Source organism: Canis lupus, chromosome 5 (assembly GCF_003254725.2).
Source record: "Canis lupus dingo isolate Sandy chromosome 5, ASM325472v2, whole genome shotgun sequence".
NCBI lineage: Eukaryota > Metazoa > Chordata > Mammalia > Carnivora > Canidae > Canis > Canis lupus.
Window position 1 is genome coordinate 41,633,959 of NC_064247.1, and position 26,531 is coordinate 41,660,489.

Consider the following 26,531-nt stretch of genomic DNA (forward strand, 5'->3'; position numbering starts at 1 on the left):
GAAGCAAGCCACAGGAGGCAGCTCACAGCAGGGGCATGGGAAAGAGGGGGCAGGGGCCAGACCCGGCAGCGGCCAGAGGCAAGGCCTTCACCAGCTCTGTCTGGCACCAGCTCTGGGTCCCACCACCCTGGGCCGTGAGCTCCCAGCGAGGCACGTCACTGTGTAGACCCTTGGGTGGCAAGCTGAGGGTGAGAGCTGGCCTGCCTCATGGGCCATGGCGACAGCAACGTGAAATAGCAGCCTGTGTGTGGCAGGTAAGTGCAGGACCACAGTCAGTGGTTACTGCTGCTCTGGGGTAGGGACGAGTCCTGGCTCTGCAGAGAGCCGCTCATGCTGGCTAACTGCTGGCCCTCCCCTCCCCAACTTCTGCATCCAGAAAATCAGACAGTGCAGGATGGCAGCAGGGGGGCGGGGGTGCCGGGAAGCAACCCAGGGAGGGCCTGGCCACCTGTGAGCAGGTCCGGAACTGCCAGCCTCAGGAATCTACCCACAGAGGCATCAGCTCCCCTGTGTGCACAGGAGGCCCGGCCTCCACGCCCCCAAGCCTGGGGTGGGGGTGGGAGGCCTGAAGACTGACCCAGACCGGGGAGGCCCGGAGGGAGACACTTGCCATGTGGTCGTCGATACGGTGGAAGTCCAGGTACACGAGGTCAGGAAGGTAGGCACAGACGAACATCTTGTAATCCTCTGACTCTGCGATGGGGTTCCCAGAGAGGCTGAGCGTCCGCAGGTCCTTGAACCGCCGCAGGTAGATGATCTGAGAAGAAGAGGGGAGAGCAGCCTGTTTTCCTGGGTGCTGCAAAGCCGAAAACAGCCCTGGTGACCTCTCCCCTCATCCCTCGGCCAGCGTCCGCAGCCTGGCCACGACACTGGCAAGCACTGGGTGGAGTGCCGAGCGAGGAGCGGGCTGGACGGCCGTCCTGATCCAGGCTAGCTGTGGGACCCTGGGCAAGTTGCCTAACGTGTGAGCCTGTTTCCTCATCTGTAACATGGGTACAAGGGTTCTATAATGGGTGTCATAGGTGTTGAGAGACCAAAGGAAATTTGCTCTGGAAAGCATTTAAAGGTGGGCCTCTCACCTGCTCAGTAAATGGTGGTGGTGGTGGTGGTTAACTACTGGTCAGAGTCGGCGTGCCTTTTCCTTGGAAACCCTGTGCAAGGGCCAGATCTCTTAAATTAAATGGAACCCCATCCAGTAACCTTGGATTCACTGGGTGACAGAGGGACATTCGCTACCTACCATTTATTCTTCCTGTACTCTGTTTTAGTAAAGTGGGACGGGGTGGGGGGACAGTGGAGTCAATAACATAGCTGGTATTTCACTTGGCAGCATCTTCTGAACACCCAGATGCTGTACTATGCAAAAGACGGAGAAGAAATCTAGCACGCTTTTTATAAGGAGTTTCTCTCAGTCACATATGTATTTGTTCTGCAAATGCTATTAAGCACATACGGGTCTCAGGCAGGTGCTAGGCTGTGGGATACAGCGGGAACAAAGCTCACATGGTCCCTACCCTTGCATCAAGGCTTCACATTCTTGGGGCAGCCTGGGTGGCTCAGCGGTTTAGCGCTGCCTTCAGCCCAGGGTATGATCCTGGAGACCCAGGATTGAGTCCCACATCGGGCTCCCTGTATAGAGCCTGCTTCTCCCTCTGCCTGTGTCTCTGCCTCTCTCTCTGTGTGTCTTTCATGAATAAATAAATAAAATCTTTAAAAAAAAAAAAAGGCTTCACATTCTAGGGCCAAGGAACAGGAATGTTCTAGAAAGTCAGTAAAACCATGACGGTCTGGGGGTAAGTGCGGTGAAAATATATAGATGGGGTATGAGAAAGAGTAGCAGCCAGGGGACCCGGAGGTCTCTGAGAGCCGTGGGAGAGAGGGGGAGAGCACATCCCAGCCCCAGGTCACCTGCTCTCAGGATGTGCAGCCTGCCTTCCCCCACAATGCCAATGCCACAGGCTGTCACCTCATATCTTGGTTCTGTGGGTATGTGGTCAGCACCCCCAAAGGGACCAGTCTCCGTTTGTCTCTGTACCTTTGAGCTCAGGCCAAGTGCCCCACATCCACTAGGTTCTCACCTCAGCAAGTGTCTGTTATATGAGTGTGGGGCTCAGGGGAAGAGGCAGACATATGACCTGGCAATCCACTGGTGGGCTAAGCACAGGGGAAGCATGGTGTTTAAACACTATCAAATCTCTTTGTGTAATAATCTGGATTGCTGGCTTTTCTAGGAGAAGGAGGTGATCTGGAAGGCCGAGTCTCCATTTCCCCTGGCCACGGACCCTCCTCCCACAGCCCAGCTCCTCCGATGACCTATAGTGCCCGGCCCCACCCTCTGCTCCGGGTCAGGAGGCCAGCAGGAGCGGCCACTCTGGTCTCCAGCACTAGCTGTGCCCGAGAACTCACATTCATCATGTTGCCGATCTGGTTGTTGCCCAGCGACAACACCTGCAGCTTGACGAGGGCATCCAGAGAGTCAATCTTGGAGATCCGGTTGTTGAACAAGCTTAGGTCTTCGAGGTTCACCAGCGTGTCCAGCCCCTCAATGGCCTCAATGTTGTTGAAAGACAGGTCTGGAAGGAAGAGGGCTATGAGGGTCTGGAGGGTGGACTGTCGTGAAACAAACCCAGTGGGCTACCATGCTCTAGGAGACAGCGGCAAGCTGACAGGCCAGGAACTGACTCACTGTCTGACTACTTATGGTTTTCTAGAAGCCGGGCATGAATTCTTTCCTATGGTTTCCAACTATGACTGCCCCCTCCTGTTTCTGCCACTCATCTCCCTGGCTGGGCGCAGATGGGCAAACACTCATGTTTGTGCTCTGTGGTTGTTTTGGATGGAAATGCTGAATGGCAGGTCCAAAACGGTACATCTTGGAGTGGGAGGAGACTGTTTGGAGGGCCTCCTTCCCTCAAACCTATGGGCATTTTAATAATAATACCTCCTGGGGTGCTGGGTGGCTCAGTCAGCTAAGCGTCAGACTCTTGTTTTTGGCTTAGGTCATGATCTTGGGGTGGTGGGATTGAGCACCACATCAGGCTCTGGGCTCGACTCAGAGTCTGCTGGAGACTCTCTCCCTCTGCCTCACTCCTTTCTCCATTTAATAAAATCTTAAAAAAAATAATATTGGGGATCCCTGGGTGATGCAGCAGTTTGGCGCCTGCCTTCGACCCAGGGCGCGATCCTGGAGAGCCGGGATCGAATCCCACGTCGGGCTCCCGGTGCATGGAGCTTGCTTCTCCCTCTGCCTATGTCTCTGCCTCTCTCTCTCTCTCTCTCTCTGTGACTATCATAAATAAATAAAAATTAAAAAAAAATTTTAAAAAATAATATTGCCTGTCTGCTTAGCATTTACCAGTTTATCAGGTGCTTATGAGTATGTCCTCCGACAATAACCCTGAGTGGCAGTCTGGAATTTCTCTTCCCATTTGATTATAGGGAAACTGACGCACAGACAGGCTCAGTGATTTGCTCAAAGCCACACAGCTAACAGTGGTGCCAGAGTTCATCCAGGGCTCCTTCCTGGACACATAGCAGGCCAGGATCTTCCAGCTGCATCACAGCTCACCTGGGGGCCTCCAAAACCCCAACTCCGAATCCCCACTGAGACACTAGGCCCTCTCTAGCCCGAGGTTCACATTCCGGGGAACAAAATTTGCTTTGTCCCCCACTGTGGGTTTAGGGGTCGGTTGAGCCTGGAGCTGCAACTCTATCCAGGGCTAAACTGGAAATTTTTCATAAGCTTTGAAATTTGCACGTGATAGCTGCATGCCATCACATTTAAACGGTGGTTTGGGAACACCTGGATGGCTCAGCAGTTGAGCATCTGCCTTCAGCTCAGGGTATGATCCCAGGGTCCAGGGATGGAGTCCCACATCGGGCTCCCTGCAGGGAGCCTGCCTCTGTGTCTCTCATGAATAAAAAATAAAATCTTAAACAGTGGTTTGGGAAGTCCATTTATCCACATCTGAATTCAGCCCCCCTGGCCTACCAGAGGACGCTCACCTGCTGAAAGTTGAGACTAATGCTAACTTCCCATCCCTTTCTCTCTTAAGTCCATCACCTTATTTAACTCCCACAAGGGTTTCATCGTTTACGTTTGATGCATGAGGAAACCAAGGTTCAAGGGGCCTGGTAGTATATGCCCGAGATCACCCGACACATAAAGAACCCTCTGAGGTTCAGAGGGCTGTAGGAATGGGTGTAAAATCAGTACATGGCCAGAGCTAGGCTTTGAGCCGGGGTCTGCCATATGCCAAGGCTGCCCATTCCCCTTCCCACCATGCAGCCAGTTCTGTTCTGGGAAGGCTGGCCCTGCCCCACTGGAACTGGCTGAATGCTGGTAAAGGTCTAATAAGGGGGTTGGTGGGCCAAGCCGGGGAGGCCATGAATTGCAGTGCTCACCCATTTCTGTGGTGTAAATCCTCCCATCGTGGCCAATTTCAAGCTAGCAGCCTGACATCTCTGAATGCACGGCTGGGATGAGATGTGCATCATAAGCTTTGGAGAGCCAGTGCTAGCTAGCTCCAGCACAGCCTCAGCCCTCAGACAGCTGACATGGTGGGCCACCAGCAGGGCCTCGCATGAGCTGGGGGCTGGGCTGAACCCTGAGGCACTGTCTCTCCTGCCCCCCTGCACCTCAGGGACCCAGACCTTCCTGCTGTCATTGGGTCCCTAGGTGACTGGGACTATGGCTGGACAAAGGCCAGCCTCTCACTCTTTGAGGGGAATCACCCGACCTCTTACTAGAAATTTCCCCTCCACTCTCTCATGCCTACGGAACCCTAGGTATTACAGGAGCTATGGCACTCACTTTACATCAGAGACAGTGGGGCCTAGTAGCTGTCATCTGAAAGCATGACATTCAGATAGCTGGAACCCAGAAGGCTTTCTAGAAGAATCATGGCTCAGGGTCTGGGCTGATCCAGTATCATTTCCCTTCATCTATAAAGACAAAGACTCCTGGCAATGCAGGTGCGCTGTCACACCCAGATTCAGCATTAATGGGTGCTGGATGCCACAAGGACTTAGCTGTCAGAAGACCTGGCTGTAGGCCACCTCTGCTGCCTGTAGCCTATGACTCCATCAGGCCCATCAGCCTCCCAGCATCCTCTGCTGCATCTGAGAAATGGCAACGTAATCCTGTCCATGCGGCTGCTGTGGGCTGGTGACTGTCAGAACCACCGTAGATGAGAGTATTTTGGCAAATTGGGAGGTGCACCAATGCTGCAGGCTGCTCATGAGTGGGAGGGAGTGTGGGCTCTGGGGTCAGGCAGACATGGGCTTGCACGCCTGCTCTGCTGGAGCTTTTGGGTAAGTGCCTTGGCCTCGCAGAGTCTCATTTTGTCTTCTGCACTTTGGGAGTGTAACGCTCACCTGTCAGAATTGCTCTGAGGGGGATCCCTGGGTGGCGCAGCGGTTTGGCGCCTGCCTTTGGCCCAGGGCGCGATCCTGGAGACCCGGGATCGAATCCCACATCGGGCTTCCGGTGCATGGAGCCTGCTTCTCCCTCTGCCTATGTCTCTGCCTCTCTCTTTCTCTCTCTGTGACTATCATAAATAAATAAAAATTAAAAAAAAAAAAAAGAATTGCTCTGAGGGCCAAATCAGACAACAGTGTAAAGAGCTCTCTGGCCAGCCCTCTCTTCCTGTTCATCAGAACCCTGTGAGGCCAGAGCCGTGGGCCAGAGCTCTAGGAGACTGGGCTCAGCTGGGAGCCTGATGCTCCCATTACTCACTGTGGTCTCTCTGCTCATCCCTACACTGGAGATGCTGTGTGGATTAACAGGCCTCACACGGAAAGCATAAAGGCCTATGCTTAGCAGGTGCTCCAAGCTCACTAGTAGCTATGATGATTGTTTCTGGTTTGCTCTGCCCTCCCCCTCTCCCCCCACCCCCCACTGCTGGCAGGGCCTACAGCTGTCTGCCAATCTAAGTCTAGAGTAACTAGAAGGAGTCCAAGGCTGCTTCCCTGACCCTCTCCCAGCTGGGGAGGTTTGGCAGGTGGGTCAGAATGTTCTCACCTGGTGATGTGTCCCAGCACATCTTTGCTGGCTCTGCCCAGCAAAGGCCCCAGGCTTTTAAAAAAGAGTGGCTTTCTTTTTTCCAGTCAATTGGACATTCTGCTGCACCCTGGCTGATGCTGAGCCGGCAGCAGAAAATTGCCTGTGAGACAATTAACCTTGGTCAGGTGTCCCCTTGGATGAGGGTGGACACACATGTAGGAAGGGCCCTTACCCAGCCAGACCAGGTGTACAAGTTGCTCCAGGCCCTCGATCTTCTCAATGATGTTGTTGTCCAACTGGAGCTTTGTCAAGTTCTCAAACTCCCAGAGGCTGTCTATGCGGAGGATGTCTGAAACAATTGGAGCAGGTGCCTTGGCTGGTTCCAGCCTCAGGTTAGGGTAGAGTTTAATGCCAATGCACTGGGGAATCCAGGCAGCCGATGTACAAGACCCCACAATTCTACCACCGTGCCCTGGAGATGTGGGCCAAACGCCCAAGAGTCTCTTTATTGATGCACAGAGGACAGAGATCAGGGCTGCTGGCTGGGACCACAGCAGGACATTACAGGTCTATGGGGGGATGGGTGTCACAGGGTCCTTATGAAGGTGGACTGGATCTGTCAGGGCATGAGAATCAGTCCTGCTGCTTCTGTGTAGCCTGGGTGCTGCCCAGGAGACTGTAACACCTCCAGACACAGGTCACAGATAGTGCCCTTCCTTCTAGTGTGACAAATACAATAAAGTCTGCAGGGTGCATACCTGTATCACCCACCCCTTGTGTGCTGTTGGTGAGTGTCAATCAATTAGGTCAGTCATTTGGGAGGGCAATTTGGCCAATTTTCCTGAAATATTTACTTTCCATGTCCTTTGACTCTGAAAAATTTCTCTATTCAGAGTCTGTAAAGACACATTTGTGTATGTTGCCCAAAGAAATACCTATAGGCACATGACAGGTAGAAAAATGGGGGGGGGGGGGCAAATGTCCATATATGGGGAGTGGGATAAATCACCCATCCAAAAGAGAGGCAGGGGATCCCTGGGTGGCTCTGTGGTTTGGTGCCTGCCTTTGGCCCAGGGCGCGATCCTGGAGACCCGGGATCAAATCCCACATCGGGCTCCTGGTGCATGGAGCCTGCTTCTCCCTCTGCCTGTGTCTCTGCCTCTCTCTCTCTCTCTCTGTGTGACTATCATAAATAAGTAAAAATTAAAAAAAAAAAACAACAAAAAAAAACAAAAGAGAGGCAGGTTCCTGGTGTCGCTGAAGCACCTGATCTGTGGTCCCTAAAGGCCACCTTCATAGGCACACAGCCAACTCATTCCTTTTGCCAGGCTGAGTTTGGTTTCCGCTTCTGACAGCCAGAGGAGTTCTGAACTATACTTAAGTATAAATAACTATACACTCTGTATGTAAAATTTTAGAGGCCTAAATTTATCCCCAGTTTTTTCTAGGAGCCGTAACAGCCCTGTTGTTTATATGTCCCCTTTTTCTATATTTGCTTCTGTAATGATTTCTAAAACTCATAAAATTAGAATATCATTATTAAAAAAACTGGAACAGGGGTGCCTGGGTGGCTCAGTGGTTGAGCATCTGCCTTCGGCTCAGGTTGTGATCCTGGAGTCCCAGGATCGAGTCCTGCATTGGGCTCCCCACAGGGAGCCTGCTTTTCCCTTTGCCTATGTCTCTGTGTCTCTCATGAATAAATAAATAAAATCTTTAAAAAAATACTCTTAATAACCACACATTTGGGGCAGTAGTTTCAATATTCATTCAGAAGAGCAGGGTTTGCAATGGGGTGTTGAGGTCAGGCACCCTTCCTCCCCACCCTCCTCAAGCCAGGTCCAGGTCTTGGAATGGTGGACAGCATTAGTCTGACCCAGGGTCCTGCCTCTGCTGGGTTCCCAGGGTCACATGGGACTGGTGTCTGTTCCTAACTCTCTGAGGCCAGATTTCCCGGAATGATACCAGCTACTGTCTCCACCTATGCTCCCTTCCCTGTCTGGATTTTCCAGGAGGCTTTCTGGCCCTGGTTTCAGAGTGACAGCTCTTGGCTATGGCTTACTTCCTGTAGATGCCACTCACTTGGGTGGCTCCCTCACTCTAGGTGCTCTTCCTTGCAGACCTATGTGCTGGCTTTTCCTGAGGCATCAGCAGTTCAAGTGGAAAAGCCAACACAGCACAACAAAAACCTGGATGTATCTGACAGCTGTAAGTGAGTTACCAGCAGGACAGCACTGCCCAGAGAGTCCATTTATTCTTCAACATAGACATGGTCTCAGCCCATTGTCATTGCTGCCTGGACCACAGTGGTGACTGTCTCACTAGTCTCCCTGCTCCGGCCCTGGGGCCACACACTCTTATCCTCCTACAGCCAGTGGGATCTTGTGGAAACCTAGATCCTATCCTGTCCTTCTGCCCAGTACCCTCCAAAGGTTCTCATCTCACTATAAAAGCCAAACACTGTCTCTTGGCCCCACAGCTGATGCTAGCTGACCCTACCACCTCTCTGACCAGTCTCCATACAGGACTGTCTGCCTCAGGGCCTTGGCACTGGCAGCTCCCTCTGCCTGGAATGCTCTCCCCAGATCTCCACGTGGCCCTTTCGCTCACTTCCTTCTAGTCTTTGCTCATTTGTCACTTTCTTGATGAGGCCTCTGACCACCCAATAAAACATGGAAGCCCACTCTCACCCCTTTGATCTTCTTGATTTTCCTCCACAGCACATATCACCTTCAGCACATGCTATTATTTTCCTTATTTTTCCCATCACCTGAACATCAGTTCCAGGAGGACAGGGTTTTTTTGTCCTTTCCGTTCACTAGTGCCTAGAACAGCACCTGGCATATAATAGGCATTTGATAAAAACCGGTGGAATGAACCTTAGAGGTGGGAGGGGTTTAGCAAAAGGAGGTGAAAGCCCCTGCTGGTGACAGCTATTCTGCAATTCCTTTAACCCTCCCACCACTGAGGTGGCTGAGGCCCCGGGTCCCTCCCTGCTCTGGCGGGTCCCTCCCTGCTCTGGCGGCTTGGCCATGGAGACTGTGCTCCGGGGAGGCCTGTGGGTTTTGTGAGGCTTGGGCCAGGGCCATTTCTGCCTTGCCCACTGCCATGCCCCATGGTCTGATGCAGACCGCTGTTCCTCCTTGTCTATGGGAAGACCCAGCAGGCCAGTGTAGAAACCCAGGACAGAGCAGGACTGCACATCAGCCCAGGTGACTCTGCAGGGGCCTACCCACCCTTCTTGCTTCCTCTTGCACCCCCTCCATTCTGACTCACTGGCCTTCTTGAATGAGCCAGGCACTACGCACATGTTGCCTCATTTTTTCCTTCCAACCAACACTTGAGACATGGACTGTAATCTTCCCATTTTACAGATGGGGACACCCGGCACTAAGGACCTACCTGGTCCTGGGCCATATCTTCCCACTAGGCTGTCCTGCTGCTCCTGACATACCTCTCCTGCTTCCTGCCCCAGTGCCTATCCTCCTCCTCCCCATGGCTTCTTCTGAGCTGCATGGGGCCACCCTCCTGGGTTCCACCTGCCAGGGACCCCATGCCAAGGAATCCACATGGAGTCTGATGGAAACAGTGTGGCCTTTGGGTTCACTTAGATTTGGAGGGGGGAACTGTATCTCTTTTTCTATTATTCAGGATCAGGTGTGTTGTAGATATTCAAATGCTAATGATATGCAGTACTAAGCTTTAAAACACTTTGCAGGGCACCTGAGTGGCTCAGTAGTTGAGCGTCTGCCTTTGGTTCAGATCGTGAACCCAGCATCTTGGGATTGAGCCCCTCATTGAGTTCCCCACAGGGAGGCTCTTTCTTCCTCTACCTGTGTCTCTGCCTCTCTCATGAATAAATAAAATCTTCTAAAAAATAAAATAAAAATAATAAATAAAAACACTCTGTGCCAAACCTTTTATTTTTTTAAAAATATTTTTATTTTATTTATTTGTGAGAGACACAGAGAGGCAGAGACATAGAGAGAAGCAGGCTCCCTTTGGGGAGCCCGATGTGGGACTTGATCCCAGGATCCTGGGATCACGCCCTGAGCTGAAGGCAGACACTCAAACACTGAGCCACCCAGGTGTCCCCTTCCTATGCCTTCTAACCCAGGCAGGCCCAGATGCTGATGCTGGTCCTGAGATCATGGGCCCTGTGTGGAGTTCTGGGGCAGAGAGGCCAGGAGTGGGGCTGCTGTCCTGCTTGGTGCCCCCATCCCAGCCCAACATACATACTCTGGAAGTCCAGCCGCAGTGACAGGACATCCTTGAAGAGGATGCCCTCCTGCCTGGCCAGCTGCCCAGCCTCCTCCCGAGGGCCTTGTTCTCCCACAGCCAGCTTGAGCATGTCCTCATCCATCACCCTTGGCTCCAGTGAGTTGTACAGCCGGTGCATTTTCCCTAAAAAAAAAAAAAAAAAAAAAATTCCCACCATGTTCCTCTTCCCCAGTCTGCTTCTGCTTCTCCCTTAGTCGGAGGACAGAGTCTGGCTGGGGTCTCTTTAAGGTATTTGTGGAGCTGCCCCCTCCCACTCCTTGGGTGCACTACACCTGGGGGCTAGTACTTTTGCACCAAGTCTACCCTTGTCCTGCTGCCTGGCACCCATCTGCAGGGGTGCACCCCTCCACCCCCCGTGTCCTCGCTGGTCTCTTTGGCCCCTGGAACTCAGTGCTCCTTTTTTTTTTTTTTTTTAAGATTTATTTATTTATTCATGAGAGAGAGAGAGAGAGAGAGAGAGAAGCAGAGACACAGGAGGAGGGAGAAGCAGGCTCCATGCCGGGAGCCCGATGCAGGACTCGATCCCGGGACTCCAGGACCGCACCCTGGGCCAAAGGCAGGTGCGAAACTGCTGAGCCACCCAGGGATCCCCTGGAACTCAGTGCTCCTTGTGGCCCTCGTCATCTTTGGCCTCTGGCTTTCCTGACCCAGCCTTATTCAATGTCTTGCCACCAACCCCACCAGGATCCTTGGCAGCTCCGGCCAGGTGTAGCAACCTGCAGCTCCCCTTCTCTGGGAGACTCCCACAATCTCACCACAAGCTGCTCAGTGAGTGGATATTGGCGGACACTTGCCCAAACTGCCATCCCTGTTCCCCACCCCCTGAGAAATGTGGACTTGGGGACAGCAGGCTGGAGGTCCCATCAGAGCTGGCTGTGGGTGCTAGGGAGGAACTGTGGGGGTCACTGGCTATCCAGACATGTGGCTGAGCAGAGAGAACAAGAGGCGATGAGGCAGATGGACAGAGAAGAGAAAGAGTTGGGAACTGAGGTGATCCAGAAATAAGACAAAAGGGCCAACAGACTGACATGGTCTTTGCTGGCTTTCCCTGCTCCTCATGTCCCTAATTCCAGGCCCTATGAGCATTTCCTGGCTTCTCACATTAAACTCTATTTTACTTAAACTGACCCCTGGAGGTTTCTGCTGCTAAGGGGCCAAAGGGATCTGGCTGAGATTCTGCAGGCAAATGGGAGATCTGTGGAGCTGGTTAGCCACAGGCTGACCTTGGGCTGCTGTTCCTGGCTGGACAGAGCCACAGCCCTGGGAAGCCTGAGCACCCCTGACCTCATTCTCATCATTACCAGCCTAAGAGTGAGAGCATCCAGAAGGGCTGGACCCTGCAGGAAGTCGCACTCTTTTGGAAGCTCCCAGGTTCAGCCCTTCCTTCTTTCCTCCTGTTTCTTGCCACCATTCCCCCTCCCCCCACTGGCTTCACCATCTACCTTTGCCCTCCTGGTCCCCCACCCAGGCCTCTTCCCTGATGCTGGGGAGTCCCTGAATTATCCCACTGAACACCACTGGAGGGACAGCTGGTGTTGGGTTGATGGTGTCCACTGCAAACTGGGGTGGCCTGGCAATCCTGCCACCTGGTCTTAGAGGCTGCCACTGCCCTCCTTGCCCGCCATCCACTTGGACGCAGCTTATATAAACCTGCATCTTCCATTTCTGGGCTGTCTGTGATCTAATGGCCTTGTGCGTTTAACTATTGTGAGTCTCTTCCTTCTGCCCCTGAGGAGACACAGCCTCCTTGGACCCTGCTCCTGGCCCCAAGCGCTCCCCCCCACGCCCCTTCTCACCTGGGCCCTCCATCCTCCCACCCTCTCCAGTCTCAACATTGGCTCCAACTTCTTAGAGGGAAGGAGTCAACTCCCAAAGACGTTTCCAGCCGCCCCTCCCCCCCATCTCCCCACTCTTTTAAAACAATCTTTTTTCTCTAAGATTTCCCATAACCTGACAAGGTTGGTTGACACCAACTTGCCTTTGGGGAAATTTTAACGTGCGGTATTTGGCAGATGTTACCTGCGAAGTGTTTGTGCTTTCTCAAAGAAAAGTGCGGTGCTTTGGGAAATGCTTCTTAATTCCGATTTCAAAACTGTAACTGACTTCTCATCACTCCCACTTCATCGGGGCCTGGCACCTGGGACAGATCAGGCTTGCTTCTGTCAAGCCCACAATCACTATTCAATGTGGAAGAGTCGTTAGGCATGCTTTTTGTTAAGCACACGAGGGTAGGATTTGGAGCCTGGGTGGGCATCCTCTGACAACGAACCTCACCTTTCTGAGCCCTTGACTTACTGTCTGTAAAAATGGATAAGTCCTCCCTCCTACATTTGTTTAAGATCATTTATTCAGCCCACACACGTGTAATGAATAGCTACTACGTGTCGGGAATAAAACAGACCTCCTCCCCTCTGCAGACGTGAATCAGATCATTGTACAAATATTTAATTACAAACCATGACAAGTTTGTAGATGTAGGGAACTGGGACATCATATGTGAGGGGTGCCTGGCCTGGCAAGGGGAGACAGGGCTGAGATCTGAAGGGTGAGTAGGAAAGATGGAAGAGTGAAGGGCACAGCCAGGGCCCTGAGGTGGAGTGCACGAGCCATGTTCCATTTGGGCTGCAGTGAAGCACGGCTGGAGGGGCCTGCAGGATCTTAACACCTTCGGATTCCTGGGAAGCTCCTGGGGCTTAATTAATAAGGGCAGTGACGTGAACAGCTTTCACTTTTAAGAGGCTCACTCTGGCTGTCGTACTGAGAACAGCAAGAGTCATGAGCAGGGTAGTGGTAAGATGTGGCTGTGAGAGATCTCGAGGATTTTAATATGTAGGACTAATCACTGGCAGTTTCCAGATGAGGTTAGGAAGGTTAAGTAAGATACCAATTTCATACATCGATACGGCATATGGCAGAAGCAGGGAGATGTGATTCCAGAGCCCATTTTCTTAACCATGACACAACCGTATGCAGGGCACTGTGGATTTTCATTATCACAACCCACGAGGTTTCTCACAGCTATTCCCAGGCAGGGCCAAGGCCCCACCGCTCCTCCACTAAGGGACTTTTTGTCAATAATTTACCACCCAATCTGGGTTCCTGATGACTTGCCTGACAACAGTGTTGGGGAAGCCCAGAGGTAGCGGTTGGGGAAAGCAGTGGAGGGCTCTACACCACTGCCAATAGAGCAGACTCCTCACCGAGAAACAAAACCAGGACAGCCCTGTGAAACAAGAACTTGTGATCAATTGAATCAGAAAAACATTGCCCCTGCTGGCAGTGGATTACTTAGAGAAAATCAACGATTTACTGAGTGCTTGCTGGGTACTAAGTACAATTTCATTACTTAATTCCATGTCGGCTCTGGAAGTCACTGGAGAAAGGGGTGCTAGTTCCCCCATTTCCCAGAGAGAGAAACTGAGGCCCGGGAGGGGAAGGAAATTGTCCAAAGTCGGACCATGAGCTACTGAGAAGAGACAGGCATGAAACTTGGGTAGCTATATCCCAAAACAAAATACTTTATGGAGCACCAGGTGAAGAATACAAAGAACAGAAACAATTTTATGACAGTCAAGAGGTCGGATCTGAGGGTTAAATACGTGATGAGCTCATCAGTGGACCGGGTACCTCTGTTTCGATAAAAGGGACCAGGCCAGGAGGCCCGGGGGCGTCCTTATTATTTCCTTCTCATCCAAAGCCCGAAAGCCCAGGGTCCCGGCGCAGCCGTGAAGCGGCTGGCAGAGAACTGTGTGCTCATCTACAGGTGAGGAGGGCCGGGTCGATTCCCAGAGAAAAAGGCCGGAGGAAAGAGCTAAGTCCGCCCCTGCTAGTCCTCCCGCAGCCTCCGCTCCAAGGTCTCACCGTCTCAAGCGCCTGCCACCCGACTGCTTCCACGCAAGCCGACGCTTCGCCCGGTTACTAAGGGAACCAAGCTCCGCCAGTCGGTTGCTAAGGGGAAGTCGTCGAGTAGACATCCTGGGTGAAAGTTGACGGTCACGTGACAGTATTTCTTGGGCGGGGAAATACTCTTACGACCAACCCGCAGTAGAAAAAACAAACGTTTCTCCAATCAGCACTGTCTATGGGCAGGGATATCAGTAGTCCCGCCTCTCCCCCGCCCCCACTTGAGTGATTGACTCGTCTCCTGGCCAGTAATGTAAGGATTCGCTAGATTGACCAATATATAGATGAATCACAACACTCAGACTCTCGTTCGGAGGCGGGCCTTTGGAGGCGCCGCTACGCCTGATGGAGATTCCTGTGACCTAGCTCGCCGCTCCGCCCAATCGTCTGCCGCGGGGTAGGCGGGGCTTCGCAAGGGAGGCGTAAGGGCCAATCCGGAGAAGGGCTAGACAGACGCTGCCCAATGGGGACGCGACAAGGGGTGGGGTCAGGGGCCGGGCGTTCGGCGTTCGGAGGGTGGGGCGGGGGCAAGTGTCAGTCAGGTCGGGAGCGCGACCGGGGACAGCGGGGACCCGGGCGGCTGACAGGGGGGCCCGGGCCGCTGCCGTGCTGTCCGCTCAAGATGGAGTTCCTCCTGGGGAACCCGTTCAGCACCCCGGTGGGGCAGTGCCTCGGTAAGGCCGCGCGAAGGGTGGGCCATCTGGGTGGGCGACGGCGGCGGCTGACGGGGCTGGTGAGGACCGCGGGCCTCTGCCGGGCACCGGTGCCACCCCGCGGGCCGCCCGGGCATCCTTGCCGTCGGGCCTCTGCTCGCGGCGCCTGTGTCACCCTGGCGGGAGGCGCCCCAAAGGCCAGCGTGGACTCGGAGATGCTCCGTGCGGCCCTCCCGGATTCGGGCCCAGCCTCTCCCGGCTCAGAGAGGGGGTGCGGGCTGCTGGGGTCGGCTTGCCTCCTCGCCTGCTGGGGATGCCACCGAGTGCGTCCGCGTCCAGGCTGACGGTCTCGCAGCCACTGCCGCCAGGACCCAGGGCTCCCGCACCCTTCTCCCTCCATCCTTGTCCGTCTCCTCAGTACCAGCAGCCCTCAGACCGGGCACCCTCCCAGAGAATACTCCCTGCTCTGAGACTTGCTAATTAGAGCTGCAGCTCAGCGAGGCTGTAGGAGGGACTGGGATGGGGGGAAGGGTTCCCCGAGGGTGATTATTTTGGCAGGGGGACGGCATCCCTGCACTGCCTCGGGGAGAGAAGGGAGGCTGTGTGTTTTAACGATAAGAGCCCTGGACTGGGAATCAGGAAGCCGGGGATCCAGTAGGGGCTTCGCCAGTGACTCTCCCTGTATGACCTTGTGCAAGTCACTGCTCTTTCCGGTTTGATGTTTTCCCTGTCTGTCAAATGACCTGTGTGTGTGTGGAGGTGAAGTGTGGTAGGTCCCTTCAAGTTCTAAAGTTTTGATAGATCTGATAATAGTTTCCGCACATTGGCTCCTGCTCTCTTATATTAAATATGCCCAAAGCTGAAGTCTTTCAGTGACAGTGTAAAGAGAGAGGGGTACTCAGTCCGTAGTGTCTGTTAATCCTATATGGGGGCTCTGGGCACCTGGAAAAGAGCACCAGAGATGTCGGGTATCCTGGGTAAGGAAATCCCAAGGCTAGGTGAATGAACACCAGAATGGCCCTGCTGTGTGGGATTTCTTTACTAAAAAAAAAGCAGCTTGTCTTTTCATCCAAGATAGGATCTTTCTCCAAGTAATTACCCAAGAATGTTGATTGGTTTCTTTTAAAACTGGGCTCCTCCTGGTTGGTTGAAGGACTGGTAAAACGTCTTTTTATGACTGAAGACCTTTGGTGTCCTTCTGGGCTTGGCTGGTTTAGGCAGCAGTGATTTGTTTACATCCGGCTTTACTTACGACTTTCCCGCTTACTTGTCAGCTTGTAGTGGGGTCTGGGAAGTGATTGAGGCCTCTCCTGTTGGCTAAATGGCATTTGGGAGCCTTTCTTTTCTTTGTGGTGTAAGGTCTTTGATAAGAGATGATGGACACTGGGCCCTGGGTGAACGTCTTCCCACCTTTATGAACTATCATGTGTATCTATATTTTCTTCCTCGTGTCCTTTCCTCAGGCGCTCTTTCTTTCCCAAAACCTCATTTCTCAGTTGAGTATTGAATCCCAAACAGTTATTGGAAGGAGCTGGTAAACTTGGGGGATTTATTTTCTTTTCTGTCTCCTTTACAATAGGAAATGCCAGGGGAGCTGGTGAGGGGTAGAAGTTAAGAACATTTAAAAATACACAAATATTAAGGACATAGGGGTATGTAGTGAGTAGAAAGAGCATGATGCTTCTGTCAGGGAGGCCTGAGTTGAGTTTTGCCTTACCCATTTTTGGGCCGTGTGACCCTAGAAAATTGTGTGACCCTTCTGAACTTTAGTTTGCTGAGAGGGAGAGATTGATTCATACTCACAGAGGAGTACAGATTAAGTGGGATGATGGTTGCCTGGGACATAGTAGGGGCTCACTAAATTGTAGCTGTCATTGTTAACAGAATAGTTAAGTTAGGGTTGAGTGTGCTGTCTGGAAAGGATACGTGGGGCAGCTGGCCCATCTGTGACCTGTGAAGGAACAGCCCCCAGCATTTATCATCCCTTAGACAAGACATTGACCATGAAGAGAATGAAGCCTCCTTATTGACAATTGGTCAACAGGCAAGACCCAGCGGACATCACAGTTCAGATGAATGATTAGAGGATAGAAGGAGGTTCTATATAGAAGGAGGTTCTGTATATTCTGTACTGTCGTGACAAAGTGTAAAAGTGATTTTCGTGGCATTTAGTATTGTTACTATTCTTTTAAAAGTCTTGCCAGGTGGTTGACAGGACGGAAGGGATACAGAAATAAAACAACAAGGCTGATGAGTAGAAGCAGCAGCTATAGCTTGCACAAAGCAGTTCTATGTTACGTGCTTCTTACAGCTGCTCTGTGGAGTAAGTTTTGTTGTCCTTCCCATTTTAGAGATGGGGAAACTGAGCCTCAGAGGAGTGAAGCCACTGCTCAGCTGGTAAAAGGGAGAGTGGGCATTTCATAGCTGCCCTGGTCCTCAAGGGATTTATGGTGTCGAGAGAGCAGAGATGCTTGGAATAATCACTAACCGAAGGCCACTCCATAGTTAAGTGCTCAGTTGAGTAGTGGGGATTGTCAATGAACTTAGTCCAGAAGAATTCAGAAGAGCTGGGGAGATGGAAGTGGCTTTCTGGAGTCCAAGGGCTGCTCACGAGGGTGGCTGGGAATTCACAGGCAGAGAAGAGGTTGCCCCATGCCTGGGGACAGGTACATGAGGTAGGGAGGGTGGCGTGGGCACATCTGTGTTCACCAGTCTGAGTGGAAAAGGTGACTGGGGAACAGTGGCAGGTTGGGTGTGGGCCCAGGATAAAGCCCTATTCTTGGGGAGGGGGATGTGATATCAAAGATGACATTCTTCAGCTGACTCCAACTTTTAGTTTCTCTGCTCCTTATTTTACCCACTCGTTAAATAACACCTCTCAACAGCTGCATGGGGCTTGCAGTTAAACAATCCCCCCAACGTTTTGAGTGTCTGTGGGTACCAGGCTCTGGGGTACACATACTTAAAAGGTGCTCTCAGGAGTCTTCTGTAGGGGTACCCTGCTCACCAAAGGTGTGCTAGAGCTGCAAAAAAATGAGGGTTGTAGTCTCAAGGCTTGGTTATTATTTATTATTTGTGTGTGTGTGTGTGTGGTTTTAGATCTTTATTTGACAGTCTGGTTGGTTCTCATCCACATTAACTGTCTGTAGATTTTTTAAAGTGGTGTCAGGTCCCAAAGTAACGATCATACAGAGCTTGTGTGGTGGATCTTCATTTTCATTACATTTTCTTTAAGGATTTTCCTTATTCCATTTTCCCAGACCGCTTTGTTGAGCCTGGTGTCAGTGTGTAGACCTGGAGTTCTCATCTCTTTCCTGGCATATTTCTGCATCTCTTTGAGTGTCTGAAGTGTCCTGGCATGCTTCTTGAAACCTGCTGCATGGATGCGCTTGTGAAGTTGATGGTGTGTTTTCCCGTCTCTGGTTCTTGGCAGAATGGCTCTTCTGCTCACCTGCTTTGTGGGAGCCATTCTGCTGGGCGCAGGTTGGAAAGGGGTAGGGTAATTACTATTCTCTCTCATGCTTGGGGCCTCACGAGGACATTGTAACCTGGGCTATTTGGTTGAACACGCAGCCAAGCCCATGGTCTGATGTAGTTAGCTGTGTATTCTTGTATCCATCCTCACTGTCCTTTTGAAAGGTGGTTCCCGAGTAGAATGCATGATTTAGAGCAGAATGAGCAGTAGGATGAGAGGCTAAGAAGTGTGGAAGAAGAAAAAGTCTGTATTTTTATTTCTGGGTTTTCTCTTCTGAAAAAAATTTCAGAAGGTTACTGTCTTCATCTAACCTGTCTGTGACCACGGGGGGTTGGAATGTCAGGAGTTCCCCCAAGTGAGGTCCAGGGTGCTCTGCAAGTGGTGACAGTTCCTTGTATTGGCTGGAAAACGTTTTCAGATTATCCTTCTTTCCAAGAGTGAAGTGTGGACTCATTTCAAAATTTTAGCCAGTAGCTAGTTAATTCTGATGGGAATACTGTGGGGGGTGAGGTGGGTGCAGGGAGGACCATCTCTTCTCTGCATGGTTCAGCTTTTATAAAGGCTAAGAAGCAGATACTCTGTTGCAGACTTTGTGCTTGTGGATTGGATCGTGTTAGATATAAACTGCTTCCCAGTGCTGTGGGAATGCTAGGTGTTCTGCAGCCCGACTGTTGCCAGAATAATCAGTTATCCCTCAGATTGCCCTTGCACTTGACTATTTGCCAGGCCCTTTTGCCTTGGTCATTTTATTGTGTGTTTACAGCCCTGTGCAATACACAGGAAGACAACTGAAAAGAGCTTAAAATTATTAAGCACCTACTGTATGCAGATTCTGTACAGGGATCTCACGTAATACAAGTATTTAATGATCTGGGTGTTACTGTTCTCCTGTGTTGCTTCTCAGGAGGCAGCCCTGAGGAGTTAGGCTGGTGCAAGGTCTTATGCCAGAGATTCGTCCCAGGGTTAAGCCAGGGATCTGCTCCTGAGCCAGTGCTCAATTCTATGCTGCCGTGTTGCTTCTTGTTCTGCGGTCCTTATGGTTCAGAGTTAGCAGAATCACCTGGAGGGCTTGTTAAAACAGATTGCTGGAGGGACGCCTAGGTGGCTCAGCAGCTGAGCGTCTGCCTTCAGCTCAGGGTGTGATCCTGGAGTCCTGAGATCGAGTCCCACATCGGGCTCCCTGCATGGAGCCTGCTTCTCCCTCTCCCTGTGTCTCTGCTTTTCTATCTCTCTGTGTCTCTCAGGAATAAATAAATAAAATCTTAAAACAAAAAACAAAAAACCAGATTGCTGGGCCCTACTGTTGGAGTTTCTGATTCAGTACAAGCTGGGACCTAGCATTCTGCATTCCTAAGTTCCCAAGTGATGCTGCTGCTGGTCCAGGGACTACACTTTGAGAACTACTGCTCTAGATGAAAAGTTCTGCCCCTTTAATCTCTTCTTTATCTTTCTTCAAGCAGTAAATGTGGATTTTCTTCTGGACAGACTATGAGTGGGGTTATTTAGAAATCCGTCATTCATTTGGTGGCTATGTATTGCATCTCTGTATATATTAAGCTAAGTGTTTACCAGGATTCTCAGTTTAGTAAGGGAGCTAAGACAGGTACCTAAATCAGACATGATTTTTTAAAAAAAGCAGGGCATTAGATTGGACAGATAAATGAAGTACGAGAGTGGAGATTGGAAGGGGTTATTACTACTCACTACTCCAGGAGTAAGAGTTAACAATACCTAAACGTTTAGTGTGGAGACTGAAGTAGGCGCTTTCTAGATCTTGCGGTCCTTTAATCCCCACAAGAATACCATAAGGTACTATATGATCTCCATTTTGCAGACAGGGGCCTTGAGGCAAAGAGAGAAGGTCCCACAACATTCAGGAAGGGAGCTGGCTCCAGAATTGGTGTGCTGTTATCCTGTGCTGCCCTCTGTAAGGGAGGAGTGAGGAGGAGCATTTTGGGAAGGAAGAAAGGGAGACTCAGGAGGCTGTGGCTGCCGCTGAGCAGAGCTTTGACCAATGGGTAGGGATGGAGAAGGAAGCTTGGAGGACTCTCGGCAGATATGGCAAGCAGCTTGAGCAAAGGCTAATTAAGGGGGGTGGGGGGAGGGCATAACAGGACCAGGTCTGTTGGCTAGCAAGCATTGGTGGTGGAAGGTGAGACTGGAAAGGTAGGGTTAGGCCTGATGGTGGGGGGCTTCAACTGTTGGCCAAACAGTTGGGGTTCTTTCATTTGTGGCCCTGAGGAGCCAGGAAGTATTTCTAGGGAGGGGAGTAGCAAGGATATCATTACAGAGACAGGGAGATTTCCTTTTGGGAGTCACCAAAAGGTCATTCTTCTCTCTTCGCATCAAAGCCCCCATCCGCACAGAGCAGGGGTTCCTACAGGGCAGTCAGGAGCAGGCTCTGCCAAGTCCTTAAAGGTCCGGGACGGAGCCCTTCCTATGTGCCCCCTGACCAGAGAGAAGTGCTGAGGCAGGTTGGCGGGCCACCTGAGGAAGAGGCCTGGGGTTCTGAGAGCATTTGTCCTTAACTGCCTGGACAGCTTATGAAACACCGGTCACGTGGTCGGGGGCAGCCTGCTCCTTGTGCCCTGCTTTCCATGTGCAGGAACAGGAGCACAGATGCCAAGGGCTTTACTGAAGGGGGGTGACCTTGCTTAGAGTGGGCTATTTGGAATACTAAAAACTCTCATAGAACTGTTTCTTGGGCAGCCCGGGTGGCTCGGTGGTTTGGTGCCGCCTTCGGCCCAGGGTCTGATCCTGGAGACCTGGGATCGAGTCCCGCGTCAGGGACAGTCCTGCGTCCATGCAGGGAGCCTGCTTCTCTCCCTCTGCCTGTGCCTCTCTTTGTGTCTCTCATGAATAAATAAATAAAATCTTTAAAAAAAAAAAAAAAACTGTTTCTTAAAAAACACTGTCCATGTGGGAAATATTGAAAAATGTACAAAAAATGCAAAGGAGAAAAAAAAATCACCATAAAATGCTCTTAAACTCATGAAGATTCTTCTCGTTTTTTATAATAAGTGGAATGGGTGCCATCCTTGTTAATTTCACCTCCTACTTTTCTCTTGGAGATGCAATATTGTATAAGTTCTCTTAACATATTTCTGTGTAATCTACCTGTTTTTTCTTGGTGGGAGGGAAGGAGGACAGATATAAAGTGAAGAAGAGAATATAAAGTACCCAGAGGAGCTTCAGTTAAGGGTTGTTGCTCTTGACCTAGCAGATAAATCACTTAGAATTTTTAGGTTAACCTAGTAGTCTGAGAAGTTATAAATAATGTTCAGGCCTTTTTTTTTTTTTTTTTCCCTGACTAGCCTGTTGTGCCTAGGAATGAGGCCTTTAATATTTTAAAAAAATATTTTATTTATTTATTTGAGATAGAGCAAGAGTGAAAGAGAGATGTGGGGGGGTGGGGTAGAGTAGGGAGGAGAGAGAAGAAGCAGTCTCCTCACTGAGCAGAGAGTGGGATGATGCAGGGCTTGATCCAAGGATCCTGGAATCATGCTCTGAGCCGAAGGCAGAGGCCTAACCAACTGAGCCACCCAGATGCCCTGGAGAGGGGCCTTTCAAAAACCATTTTCAGACTTGGTACCTATTTTAGTGCTCTCACCAATCCTCCTGACCTAGAAGAATGTTGTTGATCTTTTCCATCCAAGTGAGCATGCCCAGTGTCTGGCAGCACCTGCCTCTTCCTCCAGAAAGCTTTCCTAGACCACCCTGTTTATGGTGCTGAATCTCTTCTTTGAACTCACAGCGTTTGGTTATCACTGTTGGCTCTTCCCTCACCTATAAAATAGAAAATTTCTTAACTTCCCAGGTTTTTATGAAAATTAAATGAGAGAATGTATGTCAAGTCCCTAGCACAGTGTCCTGCATTCAACTACTATATTCAAACCTGTTGATTGCTTTCTTCCTGCCTGGTACAGTTTCCTGAGGTTATTTATTTTATGTCTTGTTTATTGCCTTACCTCCTGTATGAGGCCAGAGGCTCCCCAGGGCAGGATGCATACTTTCTACTTCCTTGTGACTGTCACAGAATGTGGCAGATACACTGCACGGTTGCTCACTCCAAAGGTTCCTTTCTATCAATCTTACTTTTTAGTATCTTTCAAAGCTCAAAATATTGGCCGTCATTTACTGATCCTTTAGCATTCTCCAGACCTCCTGTCATACACATTAACTCATTAAAATCTTTTTTTTTCCTCTGAAAACTCCACCAAGTCAGTGGTATTCTTATCTAGCAAAGAAATGGCTTAAGGGAACTAAGAAACTTCCCCAAGGTTCAGTAGTTCAGGTAGGCTGAGCCCTATTTCATATCCAGGGAGTCTAGCTGTAGGGCTTTCCTTCCCCTTGCCTTGGCAGACAGGAAGCATGGTCTGTTTCCATTTAGACAAGAAGGGGCCTTAACTGATTCCATGTGGGAATTCCATGAAGCTAGCAGAAGTTCCATCAAGGAATTCTAGAGCAGTTGGGATGCCCACTGCCCTCTCTTTGTTCCCTTCTAACATTTGGCACTTTTTGTTTTGAATTGGAGTTGGTCCTGTCTCTATCTCTGTCCTGACTGCCCTGTGTGGGTTCATTAACTGTTGTACTACTCACTTCCTGATCTGTAAACAGAGAAGGGGTGTGTATGTGACGAGAATACTTGCTCTGTCACATCTTACCAGGTTGTTCAGAGGATCGATGAGACACCGTGCATAAGAGCAAAACATGGTATTATGCGGGGCACCTGGGTAGCTCAGGGGTTGAGCATCTGCCTTCGGCTCAGGTCATGATCCTGGTGGGGCTCGAGTCCCACATGGGGCTCCATGCCGGAGCCTGCTTCTCCCTCTGCCTGTGTCTGCCTGTGTCTCTGCCTCTCTCTCATGAATAAATAAATAGAATCTTAAAAAATAAAACAAAAAAAACATGGTATTATGTTATAGCTCTTTCCATGTATCATCTAGACTAAACGTTCCATGAGGACACCTGTCTTTATTTGTACTTATTTATTGATTTCCTTCTAAAAACTGTGGTAAAATATACATAGCCCAAAATTAACCCTTCTGTCCATTTTAAAGTTCAGTGACATAAAAGCACATTCACATTGGTGTGCAGCCATCACCATCATGCATCTCCAGAACTTTCTTCATTTTGCCTAACCGAAACTGTATGCATTAAATGATAGCTCCTATTTCTCCTCACCTCCAACCCCTGGCAACAACCATTCTACTTTGACTCTCTGAATTTGACCACTTGAGGTGCCCTCCCTCATATAAGTGGAATCACACAGTGTGTGTCTTTTTTATAACTGACTTCTTTTACTTAGCATAATATCTTTAAGATACATTTACATGGGAGCACATTTCAGAATCTCCTTTTTTATTTGTCCATTCATCCATCTTTGGGCACTTGTGTTGGCTGTTGTGAATAATACCACTGTGAATGTGGGTGTGCAGATAGCCATTCTCATCCCTTCTCTCAGGTGTTTTGAATACATACCCTGAGGTGGAAATAGTGGATCATGGGAATTCTCTTATTACTATTTTGAAGAACAACCATACTATTTTCCACAGCAGTTGTACCATTTTACAGTCTCCCTAGCAGTGCGTAGGGCCCCAATATCTGCGTCTTCACCAGAACTTGCTAGTGACTTCTTTCTTTGTGGTAGCCATTGTGTGCATGAAGTGATATTTCATTGTGTTTTTGATTTGCATTTGTTTCCCTCATCATTAGTGACAGTGAGCATCTTTTCATGTGCTTATTGGCCATTTGTATATCTTTGAAGGAATGTAGGTTCAAGTCCTTTGCCCGGTTTTTAATTGGGTGGCTTTTTTTTTTTTTTTTTTTTTTTTTTTAGGTTTTATTTATTTATTCACGAGAGACACAAAGGCAGAGACACTGGTAGAGGGAGAGGCAAGCTCCCTGTGGGGAGCCCGATGCAGGACTTGATCCCAGGACCCCAGAATTACATATGACCTGAGCTAAAGGCAGATGCTCAACCACTGAGCTACCCAGGTGCCCCAATCGAGTTGGTTTTTGTGATGGTTATTGTTGAGTCTTAGGAGCTCTCCCCATTTGTTAGATGTTAATTAGCAGCTACATGATTTGCAAATAATTTTCTCCCATTCTCTGTGTTGCCTTTTTACTCTGTTGATTGGGTCCTCAGAGACAGGAAATTTTTAAATTTTGATGAAGTCCAGTTTGTCTGTTTTTTCTGTTGTTGCCTATGGCATCATGTCCTGATTTTTCCAGAGAGCCTAACACGTGCCTTCAAGACCAGAACAGTGACACCAGTGGTACTAGTCAGCATGATTCTTCACCAGGAACTGGGCTAAGTACCGACATGCATCATTTCCTTTCATTCTCACAGCAGCTCTGTGAGGCAGATGCCATCACTCACATTTTCTAGAGCAGGGAACTCAGGCTTAGAGACTAAAGTACTTTCCCTGAGGTCTGTGTATAAGAAATGGCAGAGCAAGGACTTGAACCCAGGTCTGTGGATGCAAGAGCCTGTGCTCATAATCACTAAGCTGGAGATCTCAGGAATTATTTGTGGAATTGCATGAACGAACCCCCGAATAATCTCGGTGGCTGAAAATCTGGCAGGAGTTGCCCCCAATTCAGATGTGCCCTCATGTTAGAAAATCTTCACCTGGTCAGTTCTCATGTGATTCAGCACACAAGTGTCCTCATCCTCCCACCACATTTTCTGAGAGTTCCGTTAAAGGATATGCTTTCTTAGAACTCAGAGAGGCTCTTTCCTTGTTCATGGAAGACCCATATATACTGGTGTATTTACTTTCTTTGGATTTGGTTTGTAACTATGGTCTTGGAAGGGGGGGGAAGAGGGGATTTAAACAGATGTTAAGTTGTCTAACTGACCAACTTGCTTTTAAGACATTACCAGCTGCTGTTTTAATCATTCATGAAGCACCAGCCTTGTAGTCTGGAAGGCATGTCAAAAATTCTGTTTCAGGTTTTGGCTTAAAAACTGAGTGTAATGGAGAGAGACCGATTCCTTCATCTCAGAGAATTGGGCTGTACATCTTTGAGAGCTGGGGACAAGGACGGGGCCCTGTAATAGGACACTGTTGAGTTTTTTTGCCACTTCTCAAAGGAGAAATCACACAGTTTTGGCACGTCATTAGTCAAAATAGGAAATGAGGCCTGAGATATGATGGTGCTTGGCGTTGGAAAGCAGAATTTGCTAGTGGCTTCCAGAGAGTGAGAATCCCTCGTGTTAACTCTGGAAATTCTTAAACCAGCAATTCAAGGACTCACTGAATTCAAGCTAGGACATTAGCAGCTTTTGGTCCAACCCCCTAATTTTTACAGGTGAGGAAGCTGAGGCCCAGGGGTTCGGCCTGTGATATTTTTACTCTGACAACACTTCTGACACCAAGTGCGTGGGGGTGGGGTGGGGTGGGGTGGTGGTTTCTGACAGTAACTGATTCTGATACCAATTCAATTCAATTTGATCTAACTACCTGGAGTTGTTGCAGACCCTGCTCGTTAAGGGCTCAGTCCTACAAGACTTGTCCCCAGTTCAGACTCTAGTCCCTAGTTCCACGTTGCCACCTGTACTTCACACCAGCTGGCTGTAAATTGGGGGTTCCTATGATGCCCCCCTCAGATTCAAGAATTGACTAGGAAAGCTTACAAAACACAGGGAAACACTTTACTTATATTTATGAGTTTATTATAAAGGATAGAGCTCAGGAACAGCCAAATGGAAGAGATGTACGGGGTAAGGTATGAGGCGAGGGGGCGCAGAGCTTCCATGCCCTCTCTGGGTGCACCACCCTCCCAAGACCTCAGTATGTTCACTAATTTGGAAGCTCCTTGAACCCATTACGTAGACATAACTGATTAAATCATTGGCTGTTGGTGATTAATTTATTCTCCAGCCTCTCTCTCATCCTGGAGATTGGAGAAGTAGAGTGGAGGCTGAAAGTTCCCAATCCTCTGGTGTCCGGCTCCCGTTGGCTCCCATTGGGAAGGTATCTAGGGGCCCCAGCCAGCAGCCATCCATCAGCATACAAAAGACCCTCTTAGCACTCTGGGGAGTCCAAGGATTTTAGGAGTTGTGTGCCAGGAACTAGGGACAAAGATCAAATATATATTTCTTATTATATCCCCTGAGGTGACTTGCCAAGGTCCCACAGTGCTTTAGTGTTAAAACTGGGGGCACGTCTTTCCTCTTAACCCAGACCCCCTGCCCAATTAAGGATATTTG

At 50.0% G+C, this 26,531-nt stretch overlaps 2 protein-coding genes across 14 annotated transcripts in view; one reads left to right on the forward strand and one right to left on the reverse strand.

The window, feature by feature from the left end:
* The window catches only part of DRC3 (dynein regulatory complex subunit 3), a 34,834-nt gene extending 20,536 nt beyond the window's left edge, over positions 1 to 14,298 (reverse strand). For 4 of the 9 annotated variants that reach the window (XR_007410796.1, XM_049110280.1, XM_049110281.1 and 1 more), the window contains exons 1-6: positions 14,144 to 14,298; positions 13,394 to 13,505; positions 10,241 to 10,405; positions 6,237 to 6,353; positions 2,407 to 2,573; positions 611 to 757 (exon numbers count right to left, since the gene is read on the reverse strand). Coding sequence is in view for 8 of the 9 variants with exons in the window: in XM_049110280.1 (XP_048966237.1) it covers positions 611 to 757; positions 2,407 to 2,573; positions 6,237 to 6,353; positions 10,241 to 10,400 (591 nt within the window). In the remaining variant the exon portion in view is untranslated. Of the gene's footprint in view, positions 1 to 606; positions 758 to 2,406; positions 2,574 to 6,236; positions 6,354 to 10,240; positions 10,406 to 12,301; positions 12,439 to 13,393; positions 13,506 to 14,143 lie in introns of those variants that run through there. The other 5 variants (XM_049110275.1, XM_049110274.1, XM_049110279.1 and 2 more) reach the window with 5 other exon arrangements.
* A 405-nt stretch (positions 14,299 to 14,703) lies between these two features.
* The window catches only part of TOM1L2 (target of myb1 like 2 membrane trafficking protein), a 118,964-nt gene continuing 107,136 nt past the window's right edge, over positions 14,704 to 26,531 (forward strand). For 4 of the 5 annotated variants that reach the window (XM_025428141.3, XM_025428142.3, XM_025428143.3 and 1 more), the window contains exon 1: positions 14,704 to 14,859. In XM_025428141.3, the coding sequence (XP_025283926.1) occupies positions 14,808 to 14,859 (52 nt within the window). In that variant the 5' untranslated portion in view covers positions 14,704 to 14,807. The remainder of the gene's footprint in view (positions 14,860 to 26,531) is intronic. The other variant, XM_035716905.2, reaches the window with a different exon arrangement.